Source organism: Muscardinus avellanarius, assembly GCF_963383645.1.
Source record: "Muscardinus avellanarius genome assembly, chromosome: 8".
Taxonomy (NCBI): Eukaryota; Metazoa; Chordata; class Mammalia; order Rodentia; family Gliridae; genus Muscardinus; species Muscardinus avellanarius.
In genome coordinates, this window is record NC_137794.1 from 109763361 (window position 1) to 109776995 (window position 13635).

The 13635-nt window shown below is 43.7% G+C and overlaps 1 protein-coding gene across 3 annotated transcripts in view; it reads left to right on the forward strand.

The window, feature by feature from the left end:
* Positions 1 to 1640: 1640 nt before the first annotated feature.
* The window catches only part of SYTL3 (synaptotagmin like 3), a gene marked incomplete at both ends in the record, with an annotated part of 78271 nt that continues 66276 nt past the window's right edge, over positions 1641 to 13635 (forward strand). For 2 of the 3 annotated variants that reach the window (XM_080699898.1, XM_080699899.1), the window contains 2 exons: positions 1738 to 1847; positions 3972 to 4190. In XM_080699898.1, coding sequence (XP_080556024.1) covers positions 1738 to 1847; positions 3972 to 4190 — 329 coding nt within the window. Of the gene's footprint in view, positions 1848 to 3971; positions 4191 to 13635 lie in introns of all 3 variants that reach the window. The other variant, XM_080699900.1, reaches the window with a different exon arrangement.

A 13635-nucleotide genomic window follows, 5' to 3' on the forward strand; every position in this document is an offset into this window, starting at 1 on the left:
ATGGTAAATGACTGTTACTGACTTATGCATTCATTACACCTTTATTGTTCTTTTAGTGTTTACCTTCTGTTCATTAAAAAAAAAAAAAAAAGCTTACTATAGTGCTGGGTGTGGTGGCCCATGCCTCTAATCTCAGTACTTGGGAGGCTGAGACAGGATGATCGCAGGTTTGAGTCCAGCCTCAGCAACTTAGCAAGACCCTGTTTCAAAAGAAAAAATAAAAGGGTTAAGAGGTGGCTCGAAGGTAGAAACAAACAAACAGACAAACAAACAGACAAACAAACAGACACAGCCCCATCCATCCTTTTTTTGGTACTGGGGATTGAACTCAAGGGTATTCTACCGCTGAGCTACATCCCCAGTCCTATTTTATTTTTTATTTTGAAATGGGGTCTCACTAAATTGCTAGGACCTAGCTAAATTGCTGAGGTTGGTCTCAAACCTGCGACCTTCCAGTCTCAGCCTCCCAAGTACTAGAATTACAGGTGTGTGTCCCCACGCCCCGCCGTCCATCTTCTTTATTTTATTTTATTTTATTGTTTTTTGTGTGTGGGTCTGGGGATGGAACCCAGGGGCATTCGACCTCTGAGCTACACCTCCTGCCCTTTTTTTTTTATTTTTTATTTTGAGACAGGGTCTCACTGAGTTGCAGAGGGCCTAAGTAGCTGAGGCTGTCTGCGAACCGCGATCCTCCGGTCTCAGCCTTCCAAATGCTGGGATGACAAGCGTGCCCACCACGCGCAGCTCCGTCCATCTTCTTTACTGCACCTTTTGGTAGTATAATTTCCTCTGGTCCTTGATCTATCTGTGTGGTTTTGTTCATGATGAGCTTAGGAGCAGGAGGCCGTACCAATACACACATATTCCAGGTAGCCTAGGGCGCATGTTCCAATGGCCTAGGTGTGTAGTGGGCTAGATTGCCCTGAATTGATTAAATTGGTGAGCTCTATGGCTTGCCCCACAATATTGGCTAAGGGTGCGTTTTTCAGAACTTATCCTGTTGCTAAGTGGCATAGGACTGTAAGCAGACCTCTGTACCTCTGGCCACTGAAAACACAGAATTCATGTTAGGAAAATCCACGTTTGCTAGCTTTGGGAAGTTTTGAATATAAGAAATCTCATTTAATAAAATTTAAATTTTATTTAAAATTCACACCAACACCACTGTAAAAAAGGAAAGATCTGTGCGTAGAACATTTGGCCTTCTCTGAAGTAATGGTATAGAATTACTGAAGCTAGAAAAATAATACTTTTTTTTCCTTTTGGTCTTTCCTACAGATACTGAAGAAGCCGTACTTTTAATTGTCGTTTCTGCTGGACTGGAAACATTTAAAGGACGAGTTATCTTCTATAAATCAATGCTAGACTTCTCACTGCTATCTGTACATTTCCTCAGATCGGGGGCTGCTTCTGCTTTGCAGAAATTATCTGCTTGGAGGCATGCATAATTTATAACAATCTCTGGCAAAACCTCAGAAAAGAGATCTGCGCCCGTCTCAGGCGGATGTCAGAGGCAGGAGCGGGTGAAGACACTCCCAGGTGCCACCGCCGCCCGCCGGGAGCTGGCTTCTCCTGGGGAGTATGACCCAGTTAAGGACTCAAGAGCGGCAGCAGGGCCATCGCCAGTGAAATCCGAGAGGGGCTCTTTCTAGAACGTGGGCTTGCAGCTGGATCCCGGCGCTCTTCTTCGTGGACAGTGAAACGCTCCCAAATCGGGTGGAAGGAGAGAAAGAGGACATGGCCCAGGAAGTGACTCTGGATTTCCTCAAGGACTCGGAGTGCGAGGTGGTTCTGCAGGTTCTGTACCGCGACCAGGCTGTTCAGAGCAGGGAGGAGGAAAGGGTCAGGTGAGAGGCCGTCCGCACCGGGGCTGTGCTTGGGCGATTTGGCCTTCTGTCTGGAACCTGCTACATTGGGCTCTTTGCTACCTGCTTACCTGCTGCTAGCTCACTGCTGGGCTTCTCACTGAGGAGAGGGTCTGGATGAAGGCGAGGGGTTGGGGGAGATTGTGGTCGCTAGGAAACCAAGCTTGAAAGCTGGCCAGGGGGACGGGAGGCTGCACTTGTAGTTCATGCGAGTGCCGCCTTTGGAGACGTTTGCGGCCCGTTGACTTCAAGGGATGCTTTCGGACTTTGCGTTAAGAGTTTTCCTACTGGGTTTACTCGGTGTACCCAGAGGCGCAGAAAAGCTCGTAGAGACGGCGGATGTGATGGGGTCTGTGGCCCTCTTTTTCCTGCCACTTTTGTTTCCCTGGTGGTTGAGGAAGCAGGGAGCTTAGGACATGAACCTGCTCGGCCTGTTCCCCCAGTGCCTGTCAACACGGAGTTTCTTTCCTGTGCTGGGGCTGTTTGATAGGCAGTAACATTCAATAAGGCAGTGCTCAGTGGAATCAAAACTGTCCATTGTTAGCTAGCAAGATCCATCTTTAAACACGCTGGTGTTTGTGAATCAATGTTTATGGAGGACATAAGGTTTTGAAAATAAGCCAGCGGGCTGGGTGTGGAGCACGGTGATAGAAGAGGGCGTGCTTGGCATGCACAAGGCCCTGGGTTCAATCCCAAGCACACAGAAAAATAGAAAGGTTTTTTTTTTTTTGGTGTTGTTTTGTTTCTAATGGCAGAACTCTTAGGTAAGTCTGCCAAAAAGGAAAAATACACAGTATGAAACTGCATCACCAAGTGCTTGAGGAGTGAGGGACATGTTTTCTGGTCACTGGAAGGTCCACCGTTCTCTTCCCGTCCTCCCTTGCTCTTTCGAAGTGCTCGGCGTGTACTGGTAAGCCTTCTTCCAGTAGAAACCATAATGCACTGATGAAAATGGAATTTTCTTCAGTGATTAAAGATCTTTCAATGATTTGGAGACATCATTTTGAATATACAGTATCCAGTAACATGGACACAGCTGGAGGAAGTTTATGTTAGAAAATAGAGGGATAGCCGGGCGTGGTGGCGCACGCTTGTAATCCTCGCGCTTGGGAGGCAGAGACAGGAGGATCACGGAGGTTCAAAGCCAGCCTTAGCAACTTAGCAAGACCCTGCTTCAAAATAAAAATAAAATTGGACTGGGGTGTAGTTAAGAGGTGGAATGCCTCTGGGTTCTATCCTCAGTAACGTACACATGCACGCGCGCGCGCACACACACAGAGAAAAAAACAAACAAAAAACCAAAAATGTAGCAAGCTGGGTGTGGTTGTGTACATCCGTGATCCCGGTACTTGAGAGGCTGAGACAGGAAGATCATAAGTTTGAGGCCAGCTTCAGCAACACAGAGAGACCCTGTTTCAAAGTAAAAAGGGCTGGGGGTATAGCTTGGAGGTAGAAAGCCCCTGGGTTCAATCCCCAATACCAAAGTAAATAAAACATAAAACATAAAAAGTAAGCAAAGCACACACATATCAGTCAAATAATATTATTGGAAAACTGCGTTGGTGGCACAGGCTTGTAATCCTGGTACTTGGGAGGCTGAGACTGGACAATCACTGTTCAAGGACAGACAGCCTCAGCAACTCAGGCTGTCAGCAACCTAGTGAGATCCTAATTCCAAATAAGAAAATAAGAAATAAGATCTGGGGCTGTAGCTTGGAGGTAGGATGCCTCTGGGTTCAGTTCCCAGTAACACGCGCACACGCACTCACACACGCACACGAGTGATAAATAGATAATGTTTGTATCAGGTAACTTCCACCAACAGCGGTGAGCCGCAGCGGTGTCTGGTTGGAGACCCTTGCTGCCTCGCCTGCTAGAGTGAAAACCCTCTGCTGTTCTTGAGCACAAAAAAAGGAGAATAAACTTAGCCTCTCCCTCCTCCGCTAGGCGCTGCCTGTGCCTTGCCCTGCTGGCAAGCTTGGCCCCCCTCACAGCCCAGGACCCCTGGCCCCAAGGTGGGCGGGAGCCGCTCAGGCCGCCTGGCCGGGCCGGGCTGGGCCGCAGCCTCCTCCATCCTCTTTCGTCTCTCTCTCTTGCCTCCCCCAGGACACTGAAGACGCAGCTGCAGCAGCTGCGGTGGCGCGGGGCGAAGCGCGCCAGCCGGGAGTACGCGGAGCAGAGCTGCGCCCGCTGCCAGCGCGCCCTGGGGCTGCTGCGGGGCCGCGGCGCCGTGTGCCAGGGCTGCAGCCACCGCGTGTGCACGGACTGCCGCGTGTGCCTGCGCCGGGGCCGCGCCTGGAGGTGCACCGTGTGCTTCGAGGACAGGTGAGCGCGCCGCGACCACCGCCCCGACCTAAAGCGCAGCTGGGTGCCCAGCTTAGGAGTTACTTCTAAAACTCACTGGGTAAAGGGTTTCTTCTGAGCCGAGGCGTGGTGGCGCACGCTGCAATCCCAGCACTCGGAGGCTGAGACAGGAGGATCGCGGTTCACGGACAGCCTCAGCTACTTAGTGAGGCCCTCTGCAACTCAGTGAGACCCTGTTTCAAATTAAGGAAGAAACAATAGGGCTGGGCATGTAGCTCGGGGAATGCCCGTGGGTTCCATCCCCAGTACCACACACACAGAGAAAAAGATGGTTTCTTTTAATTTACAGAAGTTCCTAATGGCTAATGGTGGATTAACCAGGGGTTAAGGTTGGATTTCTTGTGGAGTGCCTTAGTTTTCTTTTTGTTTTCTTTTTCTTTTTAAATTTTTTATTGGTGCACTGTATTCATATATCATAATGGGATAAAAAATTTGTGTAGACATACATGCACACATCACCCAGTCAGCCCCTACCCAGTCCCCACCCCGTTCCCTCCCCATCCCTCCTTCCCATGCTTGGCTTAGTGGTTTACATCTAGTATTAGAGTAATTTATCCAAAATTAACAATGGTAATCTCACATAACATTCATTTGTCTGATAACAAGCTTTTGATGACTTAGAGGTAACATTTCAATATTTCTTTTTGCTTTCCTTCTTACCAGAGGATATTTTTTCTTTTTTTTTTTTTAAGGTGAAACTATCATACATTTATTTATTTATTTTTCGGAAAAAATCTATCCTAACATGAAATATGAACTCTATATACCCAAAACAATTTCAAAAAGAACAAAGATAGAAGATGTACATTTTCTGATTTCAAACCTTATAAAGCTACTAATTGAAACAGTGTAGTACTTTTATAAAGGCAGATATATAAACCAGTAGAGTTAAATAAAAAGCCTAGAAATAAATTATTTCATATATGGTCACTTTATTTTTCATAAGGTTTCCACGAACATTTGGTGAAGGAAATAATATTTTCACTAAATATTGTTGAAAAATAATAATTACATGAAAAAGAATAAAATTGGACCCTTACCTAACACCATATACAAATATTAACTCAAAATAGATAAAAGACCTAAATGTAAATCTTAAGACTATAAACTTTTAGAAGAAAACCTGGGTCATCAAACTTCTCAACATTGAAATTGGCAGTGATTTCTTGGATATGATTTCAAAGGCACAGACCAAAAAAAAATAATAAACAAACTTCCTAAAATATAAAATATTGTACATCCAAAGACAATGTAAACAGAGTTAAAAGTTACTGATAGAATGGGATAAAATATTTCCAAATGCTATGTCTGAGGGTATATTAGTATTCCAAATAGAAATCCTAAAAATTAGCAACAATAAAAGCAAACAATACAATTTAGAAATATGTAAAATATTAAAATAAATAATGAATCTCCAAAGATAACCAATCTTAGTTCTCTGCTGGGTGGAAAATCTTGTTTCTCTGGTTCGGGTGTGTATTACATATTTCTTCTTTGTAGTTAATTTCTTTGAGTATTTTCTCTAGCGCTGGTTTTGAAGACATAAATTCCTTCAGTTTCTGTTTGTCATGGAAGCTTCTTATTTCCCCATCTAATTTGATAGATAGGACTTCCAGGAAGATGGTGACCGAGAAAAGTGGGGCTTAAGAGCCCCGCTAACAACCAATCTCCATTACCACAAAATCAGCGCCTTTCATAGCCAGAAAACACCATCACCAGAGAAACAAAAAAATCACCAGGCTCCAGAGAGAAAGCGGACTGAGAACAGAGCTCAGAGCCACAGAGGAGATACACCGGCCTCACGCCCAAGGACACGGCAGCAGCGCCATACTGCCGGCAGCAGCGGCGAATTCACGGGACGGCTACAGCAAGCCGAGGTGAGCCGCTGCGGAACAGCCAGGCGGGATCTTTCGGCGCAGGGACCATCTAAAGCTCCCAGTGGCTGAGCTCAGCACACGCTGCTGGGACTCAGAGTGGAACTCAAAACCAAGAAGAAATACGCCAGCCTCACGGCCGAGGGCGTAGCAGCGGCGCCATATTGTCACCGGCGGCAGCAGCAGCAAATTCGCCGAGGCCAGTACAGCTACATTTGCGTACTCAAGAACAGTGAGTCAAATTGCGGGCCACAGAGAAGAAATCCCAGTACTGTACTCCCTGGGACTTGACCCAGTGGGGGAGGGGCGGTGGCAGAGATGTCACACCATAGGAGAACGTGCAACCTGGCACCCCCCATAGTCTAAAGCAGCCTCTATCGACTCCCTGGGTCAGAGACTCTGTGATACAACCCAGTAAAGGAGTAGTGGGGTCTGAGATACTACAGACTCAAGATCCAGAGCACCTTAAGTGAAGTCGTAGTGACCCAAGGGAAGAACCCAGAGAAGGCACAAACTTCCAAAATCATGGGAAAGAGGAATAACACTGGAGCAATGAATGCCCACAACCCCACAACATCAGAACCCGATAAAACAGAAAATCAGAGATTTCTAGAAGATCAAATCAGGAAAATAACTGTAGAAATAATAGAGGTGCTTCGAAAAGAATTCAGAGAGAGCCAAAAAGAGATAAAGGATGCAATTAATGAAGTAAAGGCCTCAATTCAAAGCACAACAACCGATTAGACCACATGGAGAACAGAATCTCGCTATTAGAAGATGATCATTCCAAAAATGAACGCATAGTTTCTAATCTAGAAAAAAATATCCAACAGCAGAAATCTGACATTGAAGAAATATGGGCCCATTATAAGAGAGCTAACCTAAGAATAATTGGAATAGAGGAGGGAAAAGAAAGTAAAACCAAAGGGATCAACAATCTCTTCAAGGAAGTAATAGCAGAAAATTTTACAAACATAGAGCAAGAGGTTGATACACAGATCCAGGAAACTTATAGAACTCCCTTTAGACAGGATCGGAGAAGAGGATCCCCACGCCACATAATTGTCAAAATGACCAATGTGGAAGCCAAGCAGAGAATCTTAAAGGCAACAAAAACAAAGGGCCAAGTGACATTCAGAGACAAACCAATTAGAATCACTCCAGACTTCCCAAACCAAGTCATGAGAGCCAGAAGGGCTTGGAGTAACATATTCCAAACTCTGAAAGAAAACAACTTCCAGCCAAAAATTTCCTACCCAGCAAAACTTTCTATCAAATTAGATGGAGAAATAAGAAGCTTCCATGACAAACAGAAACTGAAGGAATTTATGTCTTCAAAACCAGCGCTAGAGAAAATACTCAAAGAGATTAACTACAAAGAAGAAATAGGTAACACACACCAGAACCAGAGAAACAAGATTTTCCATCCAACAGACAACCAAGATTGGTTATCTGTGGAGATTCATTATTTATGTTAGTCTTTTACCTATCTCTATATTGTAATGTTTGCCTTTATTGTTGTTTATTTTTAGGATTTCTAGTTGGAATATTAATATACCTTCAGATATAGCATTTGGAAATATTTTATCCAATTCTATTAGTAACTTTTAACTCTGTTTACATTGTCTTTGGATATACAATTTTTTTGTTTTATTTTTTAGGGAGTTTGTATACTCTTCTGTTGCCTGTGCCATTGAAATCACATCCAAGAAATCACTGCCAATTTCAATGTTGTGAGGTTTTATGACCCAGATTTTCTTCTAAAAGTTTATAGTATTAAGATTTATATTTAGGTCTTTTATCTATTTTGAGTTAATATTTGTATATGGTGTTAGGTAAGGGTCCAATTTTATTCTTTTCCATGTAATTATTATTTTTTAACAATGTTTAGTTAAAAGATTATTATTTCCACCACCAAATGTTTGTGGAAACCTTGTCAAAAATAACTTGACAATATAGGGAAGAATTTAGCTCTAGGCTTGTATTTAACTCCAATGGTTTATATATCTGCCGTTAGAACAATACTACACTGTTTCAATTATTGTAGCTTTATATGGTTTGAAATAAGAAAATATATATCTTCTAGCTTTGTTCTTTTTCAAGATCGTTTTGGGTATCTAGAATCCATATTCCATATTAGGATAGATTTTTTTCTGAAAAATAAATATATAAATATATGATAGTTTCCCCTTAAAAAAATAGAAAAAAATATTCTCTGGTAAGAAAGAAAGCAAAAAGAAATATTGAAATGTTATCTTTAAGTCATCAAAAGCTTGGTATCAGACAAATGAAACTGTTATGTGAGACTATCAATTTTAATTTTGGATAAATTGCTATAATACTAGATGTCAACCACTAAGCCAAGCATGGGAAGGAGGGATGGGGAGAGAATGGGGTGGGGATCGGGTGGGGGCTGACTGGGCGATGTGTGCATGTATGTCTACAAAAGTTTGTATCCCACTAAGATGTATGAATACAGTGCACCAATAAAAAAAAAACAATTTGATAGATAGTTGTGCTGGGTAGAAAATTTTTGGCTGGAAGTTGTTTTCTTTCAGAGTTTGGAATATGTTACTCCCTTCTGGCTTTCATGACTTGGTTTGGGAAGTCTGGAGTGATTCTAATTGGTTTGTCTCTGAATGTCACTTGGCCCTTTGTTTTTGTTGCCTTTAAGATTCTCTGCTTGGCTTCCACATTGGTCATTTTGACAATTATGTGGCGTGGGGAACCTTTTCTCTGATTCTGTCTAAAGGGAGTTCTCTAAGTTTTCTGGACCTGTGTATAGACCTCTTGCTCTATGTTTGGAAAATTTTCTGCTATTATTTCTTTGAAGAGATTATTATTATTATTATTATTATTATTATTATTATTATTATTATTTTGTGGTACTGGGGTTCCTGGAAGCCTTTCTACCTCTGGGCTACACTCCCAGACCTATTTTATATTTTTGAAACAGGGTCTCTTATGCCAGCGCGGCTGGCTTCAAAACTGCGCGATGCTCCTGTCTCCACCTCCCAAGCACAGGGATTACAAGCATGCGCCACCATGCCCAGCTTTGAAGAGATTATTGATCCCTTTGGTTTCACCTTCTTTTCCCTCCTTTATTCCGATTATTCTTAGGTTAGCTCTGCCGTAAACCAACTCAGTCGGGGATTGGGGCGCGAGTCCACTCGCGATCGAGAATCTCAGAAAAGATGGGGAAGGATAGGGTGACGTACTGCAGATTCTTATCTGCAGCAATTCTTTCCCTTCTAGGAAATAAATTTCTATAAGTTCCTATTAGCAGCGCTTCTGAAAAGAACCTGACATGGATTAATGCTTCTTGTGCAATCGAACACTTTATTATAGACACAAGATTTTTTATATATTCCCATCTCCCAGTGATTCTCTAGTAAAAAAGTACAAAACACCCAAGGTACAATAGAGATATACACATGCAGATTACCAACCCTGAACAAGACAAAAGTAAGGCCTGTGATATCACAGGTCTTTGTGATTGAAATCAGTCCCATGACCCCAGGTGGGTCTTGTGCTCCAATTCAGCCCCTTTGGCCTTGCAGCTGCAGAAGCTTTTAGTGGGCTAATTCCAGAAGAACAAAAGTCACCCAAAATCACTTGAGGAGTCCAGTTTTTAAGAGTTTTCTTTAACCCTTTCGGAACTTTTATTCCTAGGGCTTAGTCCAATGTCCTTCTCTATCTAGAAACCTCCTTGAGCTGAATGGGGGACGAAGTGCGAGATTCCAGCTTTATTTCGATGAATGTCTGCTGGATTTTTTCTGCAATACAATCTGCTGTCTAAAAGCTTAAGCAAACTCATAACACAGTTTAGCAGGTAAACACCAAGAAATAACATGAAGTTTTTAGATTTAGTTGTCAAATATACTTCTCTAGCAGCTGAGTACTTTTCCTCAAACGATATGCTTATTAACTGGGTGGTGTCGCTCTTTCTCCAGGCAGCGCTATTACTAGGTGCAAAGGTCAAGATTCCTTTCAGCCCTTGGCTAATGAAGGTCAAAGATACTGGAATGCTGCCACTGCATCTGAATTCTAACTAAATTTTTATTACCATTTGAACAAAGCCGAGGACGTTTACCAGAAAGTTTATTTTTCACGGACTCAGTTTCTCTCACAGTCCTGATCTTACACCACCGGAGCAATTCGTGTGGAGAGTTAAAAGAATCATTACCAAAAGAATAATAGTTATGAAAGAATATCTAAGAGTAGAGGAGTTTTGGCCAGAGACGACACCCTCTCTCTCGGGGCTAATCGCCAATATGACTACGTGGGGTTTTTCACACGCAGATGCCGAGAGTAAGTGGGCGGTCTCGGCAAGCTCTCTTAAAATGGGCCCATATTTCTTCAATGTCAGATTCCTGCTGTCTGATTTTTTTTTCTAAGTCATAAATTATGCATTTGTTTTTGGAGTGATCATCTTCTAGGAGCGAGATTCTATTCTCCATGTGGTCTAATTGATTGTTTATACTTTGAATTGAGGCTTTTACCTCAATGATTACATCCTATATCTTTTAGACTCTCTCTAAATTTTTTTCGAAGGTCCTGTATTATTTCTACAGTTATATTCCTGATTTGATCTTCTGGAGATCTCTGAATTTCTGTGTTATCAGGTTCTGATAATATGGGGTTGTGGGCATTCATTGCTCTATTGTTGTTCCTCTTTCCCATGATTTCAGAAGTTTGTGCCTTCCCTGGATCACTATGACTTCACTTAGGGTGCTCTGTATCTCGAGTCTGTGGTAATCTCTGCCACTGCTACTCCTTCACTGGGTTGTATCACAAAGTCTCAGACCCAGGGAGTTAATCAAGGCTGCGCGAGACCGTGGGGGTGCCAGGCTGAGCGTTTTCCCACGGGGAGCTGCGACTAGGGTGTGGTATCTCTGCCACTGCTACTTCTTCACTGGTTTGGACTGCAAAATCTCAGACCCAAGAAGATTATCAAAAATGTACAATTCCCTGGGAGTTCAGTACAGGGATTTTTCCTTTAGGGGCTGCAATTTCACTCACGGTTATTGTGCGCGCTGATCAGGAGCTGTCATAGGGCGCGGTGAATTTGCTGTCACTGCTGGCAATATGGCGCCACTGCCATGCCCTCAGCCGTGAGGCTGGTGCTGCTGGCAATATGGTACTGCTGCCACACCCTTGGCTGTGAGGCTGGCATATTTCTTTTCTGGTTTTGAGCTCCGTTCTGAGTCCCTGGAAGGCATGATGAGCTTGACCACTGGGAGTTTTAGGCGTTCTTTGCGCTGAAAGAACTGCTGAATTACACCCAAATGCTCACTTCAGCTCCTTGTTTACCTTTCCTCTCTGGATCCTGGTGCTGTGAAGGAAGATGGTGCCGGCGTGGCTCCACTGCCTCATTGCAGGCTTGATTTCTTTTCTGGTCTCTGATTGTTCTAGTCTATTTTTATCTGTCCCTTGTGTTTACATTTTTTATTTTTCTGTTGCTAGTGTTTTCTGGCTATGAAAAGTGCTGATTTTGTGGGAATAGAGATTGAGTTTTAGCAGGGCTCGTAAACGCTGCTTTTCTTGGTCGCCATCTTCCCGGAAGTTGCCTTAGTTTTCTTAAAGCTTAATTTATAATTTATCCTCTTCAGTCAAAGTGAACAATGATGTAGAGACGGTTCCAGTCACCCTGTGCAGCGTCTAAGGAGAGTGTGCGTGTGTGTGTGTGTGTGTGTGTGTGTGTGTGTGTGTGTTACTGGGGGTCTTATTCTATCTCCAAGCTATACTCTCAGCCCTTTTAATTTTTATTTTTTATTTTGAGACAGGATCTTGCTAAGTTGCTGAGACTGGCTTTGAACCTGCAATCTTTCTGTCTTGGCCTCTCAGTATTAGGATTACTGATATGTGCCTCCATGTCTACTCCAATGAGGCCTTTTGGAAGGAGGCAAGCAGGCCTATATTTGCTATTCAAAAAAATTAATTTGCGTTGGGCATGGTGCTACACACCTGTAATCCTGGCTTCTTTGAAGGCAGAGGCAGGAGGATGGCAGGTTAGAGGCAAGCGTGGGCAACTTAGTGAATTCCTGTCTCAAAACCAAAAATAAAAAGGGCTGGGAGTGTCGCCAGTCCTTTTATTCCCCAGTATTTTGAAGAAACAAAAAAGCGTGATAGCACGAAGCATGATAGCATAATAGTTTATACCTATAATCCCAAATATTTGGGAGGCTGAGGCAGCAACTTAGTGAGACTCATAACCTAGTGAAAGAACAAAAATTAAAGAGGGCCAGAGGTGTGGCTCAGAGGTAGAATGCCTCTGCGTTCAATTCCTAGTAAAACACAAAAATCCAAAGCCAGGCATGATGGCACACGCTGTAATCCTCATGCTTGGGAGGCTGAGACAGGAGGATCTCACAGGTTCGAAGCCAGCCTCACCTACTTAGTGAGGCTCTCAGCAACTTAGTGAGACCCTGTTTCCAAATAAAATGTAAAATAGGTCTGGGGCAAAGCCTGGAGGTAGAGGCCCCTGGGTTCCATCCCCAGGACCACACACACAAAAAAAGAAAGAAAACCCAAACTCACATTCTCTTTCTCTCTGTGTCTCTCTCTGTGTCTGTCTGTCTGTCTGTCTGTCTGTCTGTCTGTCTCTCTCTCTCTCTCTCTCTCTCTCACACACACACACACACACACACACGTACCATAAAGGGGAAAAAAAAAGAAATGGATTTGCTTTCTCTTAGTGATACACCGAATCTACTTTTACTTTAACCTTTGGGTGGTGAGGTTCTTAAAGAAAACTTAACACAGCATTGATATTTTGAACTACCCATTTTGAAAATGTTGATGTATTTGCCTTGGACTCCTATTGTTCAAAGCAAGAATGGGCAAGTCAGGTCCTGGGTTCCTTGGAAACACAAGAAGGGCATCTGTCAGTCAGGGGATAGTCCATGCACAAGGACATCACAGAACCTATGAGAAGGGAGGAGAGGGAGGCAGGTGTAATCAGAGGCCTGTAAATGGCTTCTAAATATTGCTACAGATGCCAAGCATGGTGCACACGCCTGTAATCCCAGCACTTGGGAGGCTGAGACAAGAGGATCACAGGGTCAAGGCCAGCCTCTGCAACTTAGTGAGGCCCTCAGCAACTCAGTGAGACCCTATATAAAAAAATAAAATAGGTCTGGGGTATAGCTCAGAAGTAGAATATGCCTAGTTTCAACTTCCAGTACCACACACACAAAAAATTGCTACAGATAAGTGAGAGCCCCAGGGACAGAGATTTCTAGACGCATCTATGCGGTGTGAGGATGGTGGCCAGGGTTTCTTTCTTCCCAAATCAGGCGGGCTGTCTTCCCTGGAAACCCGGCATGAATCGACTTACTTTCCTGCCCCTTCACAAGCCTTAATGTATGTCAGTCGTTCAGCCGAAGGGGGCAGTGGTTTGGTGGATTCTTTACTCATGCGTCGCACGCCTCCCTCCCATAACAGGGTTGCCGCGGCTGCAACCAGTCACCTCGTTTGTTTGGCTGGCTGGAGCCTGCACCGTTCAGGTTTTCTTGCCTTGAATGGAAAGC